Below are 18,707 nucleotides of genomic sequence, written 5' to 3'. Positions count from 1 at the left end.
ACCATGTGTTACACGCTGCTTCTCATGTCAGGTTTTACAAAATCACCAAAGAGCAAAGTCGATTTGCTGAGCAGTTCTCTGACAACGACCTTGCTCCTCTATAGCCATGAATGCTACTCGTGTGCAGCCATGCCTGCATGCTGAGGGGAGAAGTGGCCTTCACAATATCTTCTCATTTTTATCTGTCCTGTGATGGTTTTGATATTTAGGTCACAAAGAAAAGAATTTGCTAATACTCAATATTCCCATCAAATGTAAATGCCTGTCAATGGTTGGCCAAATCTAACTTGCTCATCAGTTCACATATTCATTAGCCCAAACCTTCAGCAAAACAGAAAAGTGCTACACTTGTACTGGAAGTGAATGGAACAGTTCACTCCCTTTTCTAGCACGCTTTCTAATAAAGCTGCTTTACATCAAAATACCAGCTAACAGTGAACACAGGAAAAGCACATACCTGTTCAAGTTGACAAACACCATTTAAAACGCTTGCAAACAGTAATAAGAGATTGTTTAAGAACGATGTAAAAAAGGGAGCCTCTCATATTAATACTTGAAAAGCTTCTAGTTTAATGAATTTTCTGTACTTGAACACTATCTCACTATCTCTCCGTTCACGTTACATGTGTGGATTGTCTTTTTTCCCATTAAAAGATAAATAGTTTTGAAGCTGTATGCAAAGACAGATTTTCTCAGAGTGCCTTTTTTGCACAAGTTCGTTAATAGTAGAAACCTTGAAATTCTGCCCACTGTCTCTTGAGTCTTCCTTGGCCTTGATGAACTACCTGCACTGGAAGTGACAAAGATCTCATGCAAATGAGCTTCACAATTCCTTTGCAGCTAACATGAAGTTGGAAAGGAGCAAACTCATTCAAAAAGACATTCCAGGAAGTCAGGGAGTGCTGATGTGAATGGATTAATCAAATACTTTTGATACAGAGAGAAAATGAGCAATCTCTTTAATTTATTTTAATGTATTTTCCCTGCTTGGCAGCATCACTGCGTCCGTGTTCAGCCACATAAGGTTGATAATGCTGAGGTAAATACTAACAAAAAGTGAAGATCCCGAAACAACAGCATTTCTGAGCTCTTGGAGAATAGTACTGAGTACTACACTGAATGTTATTTCTCTTCCCTTCCACTAACCTCATCTGAAGTCTGTGCTTCATTTCTGTGTAAGCAATTTCCTGCCCTTAACTACATGTTTCTTCTTGTTCCCTTCAAAAGTACATGAGAACTCCTTTTCTTTCCCAAGGAGTAATTTGTACGTGCTTCTCTCCTTGCTAGTGTGAAGGGTAAGCTGCCTATCAGGCAGAAAACTTTCTGTACAGAAGCATCCCAGGTCCACAATGAATTACGAAGGGTACTGGATGGAGATGGGTTATCACATGTGATAGCTGTGATTACAGAATACCATATTTCCTACAAACATGTTTCACTAGTGCTTAAACCAGCCAGCTGGCCTGGCATGAGAGAGCAGGTTATTGCTGGGCAAACAAGAAAAGAAAACTACAACTTAAATAAGGACGGTAAAGACCAGAAATGTTACTACTGGCTTTGGACTATTATGCAAATGTAATCTTTTCTGCCAGTGTAAAAGGTTGTTACAAGCTCCTGTCTACAGGCCCCAAAATCAATGCTTATGGCTTCTTAACTATCAGCGAAACTGTTTCTTTTAATCCACATACAGCAAATGCTGAGTTAGTACAGTTGGCAAAGAGCAGGCTGGTATATTATATCCCCTCCTTACTATGTGTGATCAGCAGGCCATCAGAAGGGCCTTCTTAAAGGGAAAATGCTAGAGAAGCTTAGAATGGGCTTGCTACTCCAGTTAACTGATTGCTTAGGGAAACAGTGCAAGGAAAGCATTTGGAAAAAGTCAGGTCAATAATGTTCACAGAGAAGTATGCTTGAAATGGCTGTAGAGATAAGAACCAATGGAATGATCTTGTAGCAGCTAAAGAAGTTGAATTAATATGTGCAGAATATGCCAAGGAGTAAAACTCTTATGTCACCAGTGCTCACAACCTTTGCCAATCTAACACAGATCGAAGTTCTCAAGTTAGGGTGAGCAGACGCAGTCTGATTTATACTCTTTTCTCATTTAGGCAAGCCCTGGAGAAGTGGGAGACACTGTTATGGTTATTACCACCATCAGCATTGTTATTTTATACCCTCATTACATAGAGAACAGAACTCAGGACCATGTTTGCAGCAATTACTAGATAACATCCACAGCTTCACGCACATGTACATCATAAGCTTGGGAACAACCATTTCAGGGAAAAAATAAAGGTTAAATGCTGACTATATTTGTTTCCACGACTTCCCTTCTGACCAACAATTATCTGCAACTATCTGGGCAGTAAGATTTTATGCCAGCCTCACAGTGAGATGAAGCCTATGATTCAAACTCTAGTTCCACCTTTTTCACGGCTATTAAAACAAACACCTGCATATTAATCTCAGATTCTATCTTTACTAATTGTCTAGTTCTTGAAAGCTAACCAACCCATAACCCTACCATGCAGCATCCCTTTTATCTCGGGGTACTAGCATGATGCTTTGATACCACCAGATCAGGACATGCTTTTTCTTGGCATCTCCTGCCTACTATATGAAACTTACACAGAATTATCTTGTACAACATAAATCTCTGAACAAAGAAACTCAAAGGAATTTGATTTCCATGGTGTCAGGAGTAGTAGGGGTAATTAACCATGGAGGTGATTCCAGGAAAACTTAGAAATAGTATTCAACTGTTAAAAAAAAACATAAAATTCCCCTACAGGAAAGTCTTTTGCAATACAGAGAAACTTTAACCAAAGTCTGTTTTCAAATGAGATATATCCATCCATCTGACCGATGACTGCTAAAAATTAATCATTCTACTTTTCTCTTTTGTTACCGAAGACATTGCTGTTACAATATTAAAAAATATGCACCAAAAAGTCATGTGTGGGAAGCTGGATATCCCTCAGGCAAGAAACACCTTCCACCACTGCTTGGGTAATGGTAAACTGTTGGATTCAGGCTATGATGTTTCAACAGCAAACACAACTGCACCTCTGTGCAAGACTTCCTATATCCCCGATGCCAATGCTAGAAGGCTCATTGCAGCTGAATACTGAGCGAAGTAATTTGGTGTTCAGCCATACCCTAGGGTTTTGATTTCTGGGTGTATGCTTAGGAAAATTTCACCCTTTCTCGCCCTACTTTTGAATCCAAGGAACATTAAATCCCAGGTATTTAAATTCCAAGGAACTTCACTACTGTTTTCCAAACCTAATTGCTTTTCTTAATAGGGAAACATAACTTCAAGTATTTGGAACAAGTATCTTGAGTAGGAATCTATCATGTGTCAGATAATCTTTCAAGAGTAATTCCCACTTAATAATAAATGTTAGGACCAGCATTTATATTTTTTGTGTTCAGTAAATGTGATAAGAATAAACTACAAATACTCTACCAAAGATGTACAGAAGCATTTTCGGAGTCTTTTTCCTTAATCTCCAAGGTTCTAACATTAACACGGTGTTTCTGTATTCAGTAGACTTGCATTTCTGCTCCACAGTCAATTCCCATGAAGACAACCAAGACAGGGAATAGAACATGTTGGAACACTTGGGATCTGGGTACTGCCATACAGAGGCTTTCTGTGCATAGGTAACTTGGACAAATCACATACCAGGTTCAGTTACCTAACCTTCCCCTTTACCTACACTTACCCCAACAACACTACTCCCCCTAGATCAAGTTTTGCACCAAGCTCATGATTGTATAGTTCCCATGCCCTTTGATTAGAGTTTTTCGCAGTTGCTAAACACTACCACTGCTATTGGGTAATAAACAAGTTATTTGTGCCAACACTCCAGGTCCTACCGGGGTACGACTTTGTTCAGGTATGAGGAAATCATTTGATTTTCTTTTTCAACAGTACTGCTTTTCAAATTTCAAGCAACATTTCAAGCAAAGTGCTTTTGATCTACAGTTATTAGATCATCTGAGATCAAAACAATTCAAGCACAGAAAAAAGGATCTAGTAAAAGCTTTCTGATTTAGAAGTGATCGTGCAATACTTTGGTATAACCCAGTGAGTGAAACTTTCCAATCTAGCTGTAATGTAATAAACCCAGATACTGTGTTTGCTCTGGAGCCCTCCCTAATGGTCTCACATCTTTCAAAATCCAGTGAAAAAAATTAAAGCTTTCCTGAGCTGTAGAAAGTCAACATAAAATTTCATCTTCCCCAACAGCCATAATGAATATTTCAGTTTCAGCACTTGGAGCTTTACTGGTCTCAGCTGGTGCTTCTGTGGCAAAGAGCTGGGCTGCAATCAGGGAGGCACCAAGATACTGGGAAAGTAACACCCTACGTAGCTGCAGAAGCTACTTGGCTGCGTTCATAACAATCCAGTCCTTTCAGCAGGTTCAATCCTGCATCTTTTCTTAATTAATTTCTGCTTTCCAACAATGTAAAACAGCCACGATAATTGAACACAGCAGTAAAACGCTATTCCGTCACAATGAAAACAGGAAATGAAGCACAGAGATATTCTCTTGGAAGCAGATCTCTAAAAATGAAAAAAAAAAAAAAACCAACAAAACCAAAAAGCCCCAAAAAGCCCCCAAAACCCAACACCCTCTCAAGCAATGAGCAATAGGGATACAACCTCCATCAAGAGAGAGGATAAAATCTTCTCCACAGAATTTGCTTCTCTGCCTGGTAGTTCCAGAACACTTTATTTTGGCTGCTTTGCACTGACCTGAAGACCACACTCTATCAAATATAGAATAAAATGTGTTTTTTTTCTTACAAAACCTCAGGCAAACAGGATCGAATCCCATTGCAGCACATGATAGTACTGCAACGCTTGGATGAAACGCTGCCCTGTTAGTGGTTTTACATATTGAAAGTTATGCTTGTAGCCCTGCTGCGCTGTTTTGCTTTGCCGTGAGCAGACACAGATTAGATTTCTGGTCTCATACTCTTTACCCTAAGCGAATGCTAAAGCGACAGCAAGATCAGAGCCTGGGGGTGCAGGGACATGTCAGCAATCTAGCTGACTAGTTAAGCAATGAAGTGATAGGTATCAAAAGTAGTTTCTTTCCATTCTTAAAGTATGGCTGCCCCAATACAAGGAAAATCAAATGACAGTATGCATAGATCGGGAGAGCCGTGCTGGAAGGGAAGCCTTCTGTTCTCACCTTCCTACCCTTCATAACAAGTCATCAGCACACACAACATTTGTGTTTACAAACACCCCACTGATATGTTCCATTTAATGATCCTCTCGCTTAAAAAAGAACAAGCATCTGCTGAGATTCTAGAGTTAAAATCCACATGCACAGAGTTTGCTTTTGTGATCCTAGAGTACCTACACTGCACACTGCCCCATTCAAGAGAAGTTAATTCAGAATTTGACTTGAGAAACAGTGAAGTACGAGTGTATACACATACACTTAGTTTGGGCATTCCTAATAAACTGCTAATCTGATTTAAAGCAGACTGTGGCTTTTTTCTTTCTCTTCTTTTTTTTTTTTTACTCCAACATACGATGGAATTGAACACATACAAATCCTAATGCAAATAAACAGCATTTAGTACTAAGCTCTTAAAACCCAGATCCATGTTAGAAATGTGGAGATGGACCCTTTGACAGCAGCAAGGCTTAGTGACGTTATAATAGATCAAGACAAAATATTGTTCAACATGATTTTCTTCCTTCTCAATGGCACATCCAGCTGTCCGGTAGCATCTGTTACTAGAAGACCCTTTTCACTGAACCTGCAGTTGCCGTTACTGTTGTCATTAAATCCCTAAAGAAACAATACAAGCTCCTACTGCTGCTCTCTCCCTATGAACCAGCAACTGAATAGAGATGAGCCAACACCTTACTAAGTCCAAGCAAAGCTTTTATGATGGCATGCAGAAATAAATAGGATGTCTACAATCCATATAAAGGCACTGTTAATAATAAAGACAAAAATTAGGTATGAAAAACCTACCTTTGGAGAAGAAGAAAGCTCTCTCGATGCAGGAATAGCTGACACGATCTCACTCATGTTTGTCTCTGTCTTTGGCAAGAGGTTTGGTGGTTCTGGAGCCTTTCTTTTCATCTTCTTCTCTGGTTCTTGCAGTGGAACAACTTGAATTAAAGCAGGGCTTGATTTTGGTTCATAAAATGGATTTGATCTAATTAAAGAAGGGAAACAGAGTTCTTTACTATCATCTTGGAAATCAAAACAAAAATAAGACTAATTTAGAGAAGCTGATGACTGAAGTGCTTTTATTATCCCATGCAAGAAAATGTCTAGCTTTTACATGCTACTTTCTGATATTACTGACAAGTTAGAAAAACAGCTCAAACTGGATTGGCTCAGAACTTCTTTAGACCACTTCCAAATTACATGTTTTATTTATAACAAAACTGAGTTCAAATATACTTGGCTATTTAATAAACAATGATCTGATTTATAGATGAGCTCAATACCAACAAATTCAAGAGAGGATGCCAGCTGTTGAATACGCCAGTGATCAGAATTAAGAATTCTTAATCAGAACAGATTTAAGTTCACATTCCAACCTCCTATTTGTTCCATCCTAAACAAACACTTCCACAGACAGCATTACCAAATGTGATCTAAGTTTAGTACATAAAATATCAACCAGCAATACACTGAATAAAAGTTTCAAGTATGGTCTTGAAAATAGACAGCAATTCTTATCCTGCTAAGGATACTTACAGGAACTGTCTTCACACTAACCTAACTTACTCATAATCTTCATTTTTCATGTCCTGCCATCCAAAACCAGATGTTAATTATGAAAATAGCAAGTTAATTTTTTCCATTCTCTCCCTGCAAGATATATTTATTGTGCATCTCAAACAATGTCATAAAGTCACTGCAATCCCCAAAGGTCTATCTGCATACAGTTATATAAAGCATAACTGATCACAACAAATAACCTCAGTCCTTCAAAAACCACTCAGGATAGAAGCAATTATGCATACAGCATTTGATAAAAGTTACCTAGCTAGATTAACTTTCCAATTTCCTCTTGGGATAAGAGAAATGAACTACTCTATGCTGTTGGAAACAACCAAAAAATGGGGGCACGAATGAAAAGCCCACTACTCATCCAGTTTCCTTCCACATAACACTGGATTTCTCTCAGTTCTGTGCATTTATAGCATGAAAATACATCTTACAGTCTCTTGGACTGACTTTAGAATTTATCTTAATGCAGTTTGCCCTTGTCCCCTTTTGACTGAGAAGAAGAAAGCAATTAATAATCCACACTGCGGAAAACAAGTCTACTTTTGAAAGGCAAAGTCTATTGAAGCACACACAGAAGAGAAGACCAGGCACAAAACCTTCAGACCTTTCGGAGAATCTGCCGCCACTTGTTACAGATCTAAATCCAGATAGCGAAATGAAAGAACGACTAACACTAAAATAACTCATCTGCTGACTGAAGGCAACTTTCAGGTGTTCCCTCTTTGCTGCCCATCAAGCTCAAAGCCATCGGTGCAATAAAAACTAAGGGCAAGATCAAAATAGAAAGTTAAATGAGAACGGATGGGTGTTTTCCATGGGAGGCAGCAGAAAAAGGAGGGTATTCAGTTTGGAGCAGGGAACGCACCTAGCTGTCAGAAGCTCTAATTTAGCTGACAGCCTAACTCAGTTGTCTTCAGACACCGGGAAGTTCAAAGGGAGGTGAAAATGAAGATAAAAGAGATAAAGGCTGAAGAACAACGCGTGCTGCAGGAGAGCACAAAGTCTTCCTTAGCTCTACAAGGCAGACTTCTGAACAGACAACAGATGCAACATGTTTGGTGGTGGCGAAATTATCCTGCACAGCCTTACTGGGAATAAGCAAGCTGTATTTGTAAGGTGTTAAAAATGATTTTGGTGGGGAAAAAAAACCAAACACACTAAAGAGTAAAGAAAAAGTTGGGAAGAACAACCCTGTTCTGAATTTGTATGCTGCAGGATTGTCTGAGCTGCACATGTCATCCTGAAGAACTGGACCAGCTGCATCCATCAGGCTGTACAGAGACAAGTCACTGTTTCTTTTTCCCATAGAAAATACGTTGCTTTAAAGCTAGGCTAAACCCCTCCCAGGTTGGCCATGGCACAGTCTGAAATAACACACACACAATCTTTCTCTTCCATTTCAATAATCTTGAAATCACTTTTTCAAAACATGTTTCTCAACGAGATTCACACAGACAAAATTCCCCACTTCCTGTCAGAAAAAGACTATATGTTTTGAAGCCCCTGGTATCTGATACACGCAGCAGGGCTTGGTCCAACAGCCTCCACATGGCACTGATAAGAAACTAAGCATGAGAACAGCCTGGTTGAAAAAAGCCTAAGCTGAAAAATGGCTACGCACTCCTTCCTGAAGTTAGCTCACTCACTCTTTGCTTCAGTGATCTTACTGAACCGATCCACATAGCAGGATTTAACTAAAGAGAAGTTAGACTGTCCATGACAAAATTAAACAAACCAACCTGATGAGCTACCTGGCACTAAGCAGTCAGCAGCAGCGGGGTGGTTTGTGGCTCCTATGGAACAGTCAGCTTCAAGAGATGGCAACTAAACAGCCTTACCAATCAGAGAGCATCGTCCTCAGCCATGCAACGATCAACAAGATAAGAAGCTACAGAGCCAAACAGTATCTGAAAGAGCAAGCTTTATTCTGATCAGTTTCAAAATGTCTTTGACCAGCATCACTGGTTAACAAAAAAATGAATTAAATTGCCATTTAACTGAGGAAGAAGATCAAAGCCATCAGCGTGCTACAGGTAGGAGACCTGTCTTACAAAGACAAAATGTTAAGGTTGAAGGCGTTGTACTTTAAGTTCTGGTCATCTGCACTACTTTCAAATACATCAACTTAGCAAGGCCTGCTGTTCTTTATTAACAGCCACCCAGCATTTTGACTTTTAATGGAAACAATTCAAAAAGTAAAAGCAGATTTTCACACTAACGTTCAAGTTCCCAGACAAAAAAAAAAAAAAAGAAAAGAAAACACGTTCCTTATCTCAAGCTAAGGATGAGAACTGAGCCAGAGGAAGTGTGTTCTGGGAGAGCAGCTCCACAGCTGAACATATGCAGGAGAACATCTAAGTCCATCTGTACCGTGCAATGCCTCATTATGCTGTTGCTTGTGACCATGCTTTACTGCTGCGAGTTGTGAAATGTTACATTATCTTCACAACCATGAGTGCAATACATTGCCAGTAAGCCCACAGAGGCACAGCGAGGATAAGTACCTTCTCCAAGGTTACGAGGGTTTGTTACAAAACTGGAATCAGAGTTCACATCTTCGGGCACTTTGTGTAAGTCTTGAGTCCACAATCACAACTAGCAATTTGCCAAAGCAGAGTGGGACAAGGGTCCTGATTTTCAGTGATGTGTTCATATTCCCAGGAAACATCATCACATTTCACACACAAAAGGAGAAAGCCAAACAGTGCACCCCAATTAAACTTCTAAGATGCAGAGATAATACATCATATTTCCTGAGTGACAGTAAATGCCCTTAAGGAGACTTCTATTACTCATAGCTTTTACCTATCACATTCAAAAACATTCCTGGAAAAGCAATGGACCAGTGGTAGTAAAAAATGATTGGGAAAAAAAACCAACAACCCAAAACAAAACAACAAAAATTGGAAGGTAAGATAGTTAGGAGAGGTTGAAGATAGCATGCAAAGTTTTCTAATGCCATGATATGACCCAGTTGTTCAGCCTTGTCTTGAATACACTGCTCAGGCCAAGTCAACACCCATCTTAAAATAGATACATAGCAGAAGAAATAAGAGGGTCCAGAGACGTGCGATGAAAATGATTAGAGACATGAAGAGACTTCTGCATGAAGAGAGATTGAAAAAGTTAGCACCACTTAACTCAGACAAGTGACAAGTAATGGAGAACATGCTTGAGGTACAGAATACAGCAACAGTTCATGGCAGATAAATCTCAATACTACTTGCTGTTGTTTTCAGTAGCCAACAGAAGGGACTGTAGATGGGATTGGGAAGGTAACTTATTTACAATCAATAAAAGGAAATACATTTCATATAATACCTTGTTTTCTTGTGGAACTCTCTGCCACAAAATGACACTGAAGCCTAGACTTTAATAGGATTTGGAAGGAGATGAGCCACTTAGATAATAAAAGCATCTGCATTCACAGTAAGTCACCAACAATATCCACCTGGACATAAACCATTATTATTTGGGACACACAAAAACTGAACTGCCTATGAAAATCTTTCTTTTAGTGCTCGTAATACTATGCATATCCTTAGCAGAAACATTTTACTGAAAGAATAAAAAGGAAAGGGAATTAATAACATGAGGTAAGGCATAATAGTGCTTTTTAGCTGTTAGTCTTCCAGGTCTTATGCTCCTACAGTGACATTCTGTTACTACATTTTTTCCCCCCACAGTGTTTAAGGATAAAGATTCAACCTGGGGTTCTCCTCACACACCTCTACCCAACACCTTTAACTAAATGCCTCCACGTCTTTTTCAGTGACACAGCACTGGGAGGAAAGTGGCATGAGGAGGCTACAGGAGGGTCACACTATAAGAATTGGTGTAAAAGATGTAAAATTACATGTATATTATTATTTCTCCCTGTTGATTCTGGTGATCCGTGAATGACCAGAGATGGTCATTGTGACCACCACCAGTGTGACCACACAGCCAGCGCTGTTTGGTGAGGCAGTGCCCTGATGGAAGGAGCTGGCTCAGAAATCACCTCTCAGTGTCCCCAGTTCCCCCGCTCGCCCTTTTTTTTCCTCTTCTTTTGCACAGAACATCATGGCCAACGTATCCATGGCCACAGAGCTTTACAAGGAAAAAAATCCTGCAGGGTCCTTTATATACATTGCTATTAGAATGCATGGGAATTCCTCAATTTCCTACAGCGTGGCTATAAACAGAGAAACATGAAGATGATAGTAGGACACCTGTATTAATATTAAATATTAAAACAATGTAAATGTCATCCCACAATAAATCTCCTTAAGTAGTGTAAAACTAAAGAGTAATTACTGTTGTTGTCTGTAAAATTGCTTATGTGTAATCACCATAAACTGCCTCATGAGTGGTGTGGTTGGTGACTAATAACCACAAACAAGGAATAAGTAAACACCTTCAAACCTCCCAAGCTGCACGACTCTTGCAAAGAGCTCTCACTCCTTGTTAAAAACAAGACAGCCAGTGCCAGTTCATTAAAGCTTTGTATGAGGTTATGACAAAAGAAACAGCTTAACGAAGCATACAGGGTAATAGCATTTTGATTTTAGGTAATAAAAATAATGGCAAAAAAGTCAGGAAGGACCTAACTCTCTTGCTCCTTAATTTTTGTCTCATTACAATTGGCAGGGCGTGAAGGGCCAAACAGGCACACAGATCTGCTTCCTACCAAAGAGGCAAAGAAGCTTTTCCTAGCTGATCATGTTCACCTGTGGAGCTAAACAGTGTGACTTGGGGGTATGGTATTTCCTACTGCTAAGCTGAAGACCAGTAATGTCCTGAGGAGGTGATTAAGGATCACCACGACTGAGCCCAGTACACCTCAAGATTAAGTCAGGGATCCCACTAATGCTTCCAAGGCTGCTGAAAGATGAAGAATCATACTTACTCATCTAGTTCTTCCTCTTCAGCTTTGGAGGTATCTGCATAGAGGTATTTGCTCATATCCACTGGTCTGACATTCTTCCTTTTTGCAGGTTGGGGAGGAGAATCTGTTATGGTCACAAATGTTTTGGGGTCAGGATCTGGTTCATCAAATGGGTTCAAGTACTCTGGGGCATCTTCGTCCTTGAAGGGATTGTAACTGTCAACATAGAAACCTTCTTCTGCCTTTGAAGATGATGCAATCTCACTGTCCAGTTCTACCAAACAACAAGAAAATCATTAAGCAGATGAAATATAGAAAAAAATTGAAGCCACTTTATCAGATCTTGGTATTTTGAGTGTTTATGAAAAGGTTTGCTTTACAGTTCTCAAGATGCAAAGTTCTGGCCTTAGACAAATGCTCATGCTTTATTTGTAGTGTGACCTTGTTTATGCCAAAATAGGGTCTTCGAATAGATAATTTCATCTCGAGTATAATGAATAGGTTTAATTTTCTCATTTACTAAAGCGCTTTCAACCGATTTGTTATTAGTTTTACTTGTCATATAAATGGTATCACAACAGATTTAGAACATTTTCCCAAGCTATTAGCCAATCTGTATCCCAACAAAATGTTCTTAATTGTTTATTTCAGTTTTTAACAAAGCAAAAAGATACCCTGTATTTTATAATAAAATGACTTTTATTAGATATTAGAAATGGCGATAGCTGGTAGGTACTCTTTTCATTTCTTAAAGTGACTGAATTAAAATCAGTTATTAGGTATGACCAGTAATTACATTTCAAAATATATAAATTTTCCTTGCTAGCTGGTCTTTTGAACAACACACCATCTGAAGAATTTAAATTAACCCTAAAGAGATGGATAATCAAATTACTCATTTATTATTTGGGTTGTAGAGCAAAACGTTATTAGCAACCTCCTGGCTGTAATGGACCCTACAGAAAGAACACTGCACAGAAGTGAAAGATTGCTGGGTACTGAATGAACACTGAGATCCCTATACAGCAACACGGCGCTCCTCACAATGACTCTCAGTACCTTCATCTTCCTCTTGCTGCAGAATCTAGTGAATGGTTCAACATGGGATTTGAGCGCTTTCCAAAGCTGTGTAAATAGAACTTCAAGGTACTGTGTTTAAAACCTCATTTTCAATGGCCACTCCCACATTATTCACAATGAAAAGCGTTTCTTCTTCAGATTTATGCTTATTAAATTGAACAAAACATACTTTTTCGCTTTAAAAGAAAACCTTCAAAAGTTCTTGTAGCAAGATACCAAAAGAAAACAAAAAAGATGGAGCTCCAATCATATCTGTCACTAAACAAATACTTGGGAAGACAACATTTCTAGTCAATCAACTAACAAAGGCAAGGGGCGGTGAAAAAAGCAGTGCGGCAGTCACCTGGTCTTGGATGGATGGTGTGCTTAAATTGCCAAACTAAATGAACTGATAAAAGCTGCAGATGTTTTCTGCTCCACCAGGATACTTTCCGTGCACCCTGTCTCCAGCCATCAGCGCAGAGCCAAGGTGACAGACAGCCCTACACAGCACTGATTGACTGCAGCCTACTGCATGAACAAGAGCCACTGCTGGCCGAACCAGAATACGGCCCAATGGTGCAAAGAGCAGCTCCACCTGTCTTATGCACTGAACTAGTCTCCAGCCAGTAGGCCTAGAGCAGGAAAAGCTTTAGACCTTCTCAAAACAACTGGGACCTACTGGAAAGACTTGGTTACAGACATCCAGTGCCTTTCTTCTTCTTGATTCTTCATATTTGACCTGCAAAGGCTGTATTATCATATTGTCTTCTGCGCTACCTTTAAGAACCTGTTTCTGAAGTGTGAGATCATAAATCTAAAGAACAAATAGTTTTGCCTCAAAGAAAAGAATAACATAATGAAAACCTTACTTAAACTCTAGGTGGACACCCAGGAGATAAATCACCCTCTGGGATTGATGGTCAGCTCAGCTGCGGGAAAGAAAATAAAGCTATACTATGCCAGAAGATAGTACAGGTTCTAACTGGTAGACCTGCTTATGACTATGCATGGTGCTTGTGCCCATGGGATTTCCCTGCAGTGATTATTCGTAACATTACATTTTAAAATGCCTTTAATACCAGGTGAGGTTTAAAGTCTCTTATTCCCTCAGCAACTTGGTCCAACTTAGTATTAAAGAAGCAATACATACAGCACCTCTTTTTGTATGCCGTATGCTCTTGTTCTTCTATTTAACTACACTTTCAGGATGCAGCTATCTTAGCCTCACATCAAAAGCTGATGTCAAAAAGAGAGTGAAAAGGAGTGCAGACTGAAATGGGATGATGGGAAATAAGGTGAGATCAGAAAAAAAACTATTTTTATGCCTAATAGCCAAACAGCTTTAACACTGTGGAAGCATATTATAGGAAGATCTAGTTAATCCTTCTAACACGTCAAAAAAGAACAGGGCTACAATAATAGCCTTAGCAAAATCTGTGGAAAAATTTAAAAAAGAAGAGGTTCTGTTACCGTTGAATCTGGTTAAGCCTTACCACTCACCACCTTCTGTCTCTCTCTTCACTTAGGCACTCTAGAGAACCAGGTAACCAGGACAGGTTCACATTGTTAGTGTCTAAAATCAGGTGAGCTAAATCCTTACATTGACTGTCTAGAAATGCATGCCTAGAAGCTCACGTCAGTTGTGGGTGATACTCCAACGTTACCCACATGTTTAGTGCTTTGATGAACAAGGCCAAGCACTGGTTCTTAAGAGATCTGCAGTAACCCAGTGTAGACCCGGAGTAACCAAATGCAACACAGAAAGGCGGCCCATGCATGCGTTGTTCAAATTGAACCTCTTGTTTTGATTAAAGGTATTTCAAATCCTGAAATATTTTACCACAGAAGTGCACAGCCCCTAACACCTACCTCCACAGCTGCGTATTAGAAGACAAATGACCACACCTGCACATGGAACTGTTGATAAACACACATTAACTTACCTGTGCAAAACTTCCTGATAACACACACGTGGCATTTGAAGTCATGCTCATACAATTAACCCACTGTGCTAGGATGCACACGTTGTGGTTTAAAAAGGGGGGACCTATTACTGAGAAGAATGTCAGTAGAATTTCCTGAAACTAAAAACATTTAAGGAAACCGTCTCATAACTAAACAGCAATCTTCTACCTTCAATCTGCTTTCAAGTGCCTCTTGGAAATGAGTTAGATTTTGATTTAAATCTGTTAGATTTTAAGGACAGGAAAAATTTTAAGAACTGCAAAACAGGTTTTGCAGTTCTTTCTGTTTCAACACTGTGGATCAAGTGCTGTAACGCCAACCAGGGCAGATGTCTGTCTTGCATTCATTAGCTCAGCAGTAACTACAGGTATGGCCTCACGCAGCACTGCGGATCAGCACTGAGAGACCTCAGGCTTACTATTAGCAAACAGGTGCCACAAAATGCTGCACATAGGCTAAGTGTACAGGAGCCTTTAAGAATGTTACAGGCAGGACTTACAGGCACTCAATACATCCACTTCTCATTCTCTCTTCCCATCATCCAAGACACCATTTTTTTTCTCTGCTTTCTCAGCTGTCCCCACAGAAGGAAGGACCCCATCCTCACTGGAGGGCAGAGCCTGGAGGCTCATTTGCCAGCTAGCAGAGAATGGTTTTGGGGGCTTTGCACCCATTGTGCTTTGCTGCTAGCAGGCAGAGCAAAGAACAAACCCCAGAAAGCCAGGGAAAGCGTTCCCTCTTCTGAATCCAACTAGAACCTTCAGGTCTGCCTTTCATGTCAAGCGTTGGTCACTGTTCATGAGTCCCTCTAAAACTTAAAAAGAGGCTTCTTTCCTTCTTTGGGCTGATTTTATACTAACAGCTCACCAGCTGTTTTCTTGCTCTCCCCATCACTAATCACAGCTGAGAGAAAAGGCAGGACTTTGGTTGCTACCTGAAGTCATTTTTTAACTGTAGCTCTCTACACAGATTTAAAAATTACATTTGCAGTTTGGCATTCCAAGGGTCAAACACGTGGTGACTTTGCATGATTAAGTAATAAAGCCACGGGGGTAGGAGTGACAAGAGAACAGGTAGAATATTACTACAGCAGCAGCACCATCTGCTCTTGTGCCAGACTCTGAAGACAGTTCTTGCTCTAACTGCACTGAGAAAGACTGCCTGTGATAGTAATTATCCTGACTGGCACTGCCTATCTGCACAATCAGCCTTCTAGTTCCCAGAGGATCTCCAAAAATCACCCTGCCCTTCAAACCACTTGACTTGTGTAACACAAACATATTGTGACATACAAACAAAACCCCTACCAAAACATTACACACACAACTCTCCTGTTGGCAAAAGATGAAAGAAGAAGCCACATGTGAAAGATACTTAGCTATACCATTTGCTGCACTACTGGCAGGTACACAGACACGATGGTGATGTGAGTGCAGCGGAACAAGCAGCAGAAAAACATTACTTCCCAGTAGTTCTAGAAAGCACAATGACTGGCATTCCTACCAACTGCTGATGATTTTCCCCTGCTTTCATTAGCCAGTACCAGCAAGACATTACATTTCATTAAGAAACATGAAAAGAGTCATCTTTCCTCCTGCATCTTGGTTCCTGTACTGCTCTCCTTAGGACTATCCTATAAGGATACTGGGTATTGGTATTGCAAAGCAGTTCTATTTTCATTTGAGCTGCAATGCGCATTGCAGAAAGTTCACAAGTCTGTGTGCAAGATAAAGAATTGCCCTGGTAAAGTAAATACTGTTTTAAATTAAAAGGGGATGTAGCGGCAAAAATAATCACCCTCATGTCTCAGGTGTGTATTGGTCATGTTCAACTTCAACAGCAGAATCCCCATCTAATTAGAAAACATTCTGGGGACATTGGCAGCATTCTGTGGTTTCCTATTTGCATTTATTGGCTACGTTGCCTTCAACATGCAAAACATTTTGCACAAAAATTATCTGATTGTAGAGTTCTGTTGTAATGGGACTAGAAGACTATCCAAAAGGTAGACTGCAGACGAACATCGACGTATTGGCTAGTATAAAAGCTGCAGAAATGTATTCCAGACAAGATTTTGCTCGATTCTTCAGATTTCTAACATCTGGCAAGTTGTTCGTATGCATGTTCACTCTACTGTGCATGATCACTTATACACCAAGGACTTTTTAAACCACAGCAGTACCCTGAGGCAGCTTGCTGAAGCCCTCTGCCATGCAGAGCACCCACAGTATACACACAGATGCTGGAAGCACTCACTCTTTTGGTATCTCTCCACCCTTGATTCCCAGGGTTAGGTGATTATGGGATTAGCAAGGTAGAGGGAAAGTAGCTCATCTGTGGACAGGCACAAGAAATATCTGTCTAGGAAACAAGCACCTACTAGCAAGCAATCCTCCTTTCTCTCTGAGTGATTGTCCGTGCATACATATTCATACGCTGGGTGACTGCAAGCACTCTCACTAAGCACTAAAGATATCGGCTTGATAGGAATATCCCTGGACTGTTCTGCCAAGTGGCACATGGTGCCTTTTAGCCTCTGATGGCAAAGGACTTGGGAAATGAGGCTCCAGGTGGTCGCCCATCTTGGGGAAATGATGTTACAAATTTCACTGAGAGCCTCTGATCTTCCACATAAAATCTAAATTCAAGATTCTGGATCGCTCATATAAAAAGATAAAGCAGACTAATGTGTAGTGGATAGAAAAATACCACATCCCTGCACGCATAACAAGTTAATCTCCTGATTTAAGCTGATCACAAGACAAGTGAAACAGGTAATGTCACTCTTTAAGCCTGTAGGAGAAAGTCTGCCTTAAACTCTTGAACCTCTGTCATGCTCCCAGGCTCCTGGAGTGGCCACCAAACAGGTCCCATCCGCTGAAGGATGCAAAAACAAACAAGTGGGCATAGTCCCAAATTACCTCCAAAAAAGAGACAGCAGCAGTAAAAAGTTCACTAAGTAAGCACTAAGTAGAAGAGGTGTCCTAAACTAAGAGGGACTACATCTGCCAATAAATGGAAAACTAGCAAGGTCATTCTCTATGGTAGGGCAAGAACAGATGGGCTTCCAGAGTATTCCACAGCTCCAAAGTGCAATCCAAAATAAAGGGAAGTGTCCTCAAAATGACAGTGTCTATGTGCAGCCCACGTATAGATACACCAATTAGCCATAGATATACCTAGGTGATCCCTTCTGTTGCTGAAGATCAAAACTGTCATAACTGATTTGTCTCAGCACTTTTACTCCCCACCCCCTCAGTTTCTGTTGAAGGAAGAGGGCTGGAGGAAAGGCACAACTCAAGCAGGACAAGTCAGGGAGGATGAACATCACCAATATCCACTGTAGGGACAAGACAGCTTTGGAGTGGAAGAGCCAGCACTTCTCAAAGGTACCTGTGGTAGCTTAAAGTCCCCAGTGAGCCACTGAATGTAAATGTAACTTTAAACATGCCACACCAGATGCCCCACGTTCAATCTGACAGCCTGAAACACTTCAGATTTCCACACTGTTCAGTGCTCCGGGAAGTAACATTTCTTTCATAATGAACAAGACTGAGACCCCATTCCTCCCAAACGAAAAACACCTGTGACACAGTAGGAAGAACCCAGTGACACCCTGTTTATCATAATCACTGCCATGTTATGGTACGCTGATTGCTGTGTGATGGTGACTGTGTGGGAGGAATAGCTGGTATGCACACACCCAGCAACTCAGCACCACTGCCCACAGCAATATAGATGCAACTCCTTTGGGGTCCCAGTAGCCTGAGACCTATCCAAGTACACAGAGCAGATCCAGATGAATGGAGGACTGTCTATGATGGCAGTAAAGCCTTTCTGATTGCAGCAGATGCAAATCTAGATATCTGAACAAGAAGCTGGGGACAGCAAGGATGCTGAGATGCTATTTTCTGGCCTTGTGGCTGAAGTCACAAATTAAACACTTAAAGGGGTTGTATTTCTCACCCAAACAAAACAAGAATGGGCATGCTGGTCTGGAAAGAGGATTAACACCTTCCACCAAGGCGTGA

General features: G+C 40.4%; 1 protein-coding gene across 22 annotated transcripts in view; it reads right to left on the bottom strand.

The window, feature by feature from the left end:
• The window catches only part of EHBP1 (EH domain binding protein 1), a 184,753-nt gene that overhangs the window by 88,088 nt on the left and 77,958 nt on the right, over positions 1-18,707 (bottom strand). For all 22 annotated transcript variants that reach the window (XR_014944325.1, XM_015856563.3, XM_015856564.3 and 19 more), the window contains 2 exons: positions 11,671-11,923; positions 6,009-6,195 (listed from right to left, as the gene is read on the bottom strand). Coding sequence is in view for 21 of the 22 variants with exons in the window: in XM_015856563.3 (XP_015712049.2) it covers positions 6,009-6,195; positions 11,671-11,923 (440 nt within the window). In the remaining variant the exon portion in view is untranslated. The remainder of the gene's footprint in view (positions 1-6,008; positions 6,196-11,670; positions 11,924-18,707) is intronic.

The sequence above is a fragment of the Coturnix japonica genome, chromosome 3, assembly GCF_054131305.1.
Source record: "Coturnix japonica strain WE chromosome 3, WE-NBRP24, whole genome shotgun sequence".
Lineage (NCBI taxonomy): Eukaryota > Metazoa > Chordata > Aves > Galliformes > Phasianidae > Coturnix > Coturnix japonica.
This window is presented reverse-complemented; position numbering and strand designations above follow the sequence as displayed.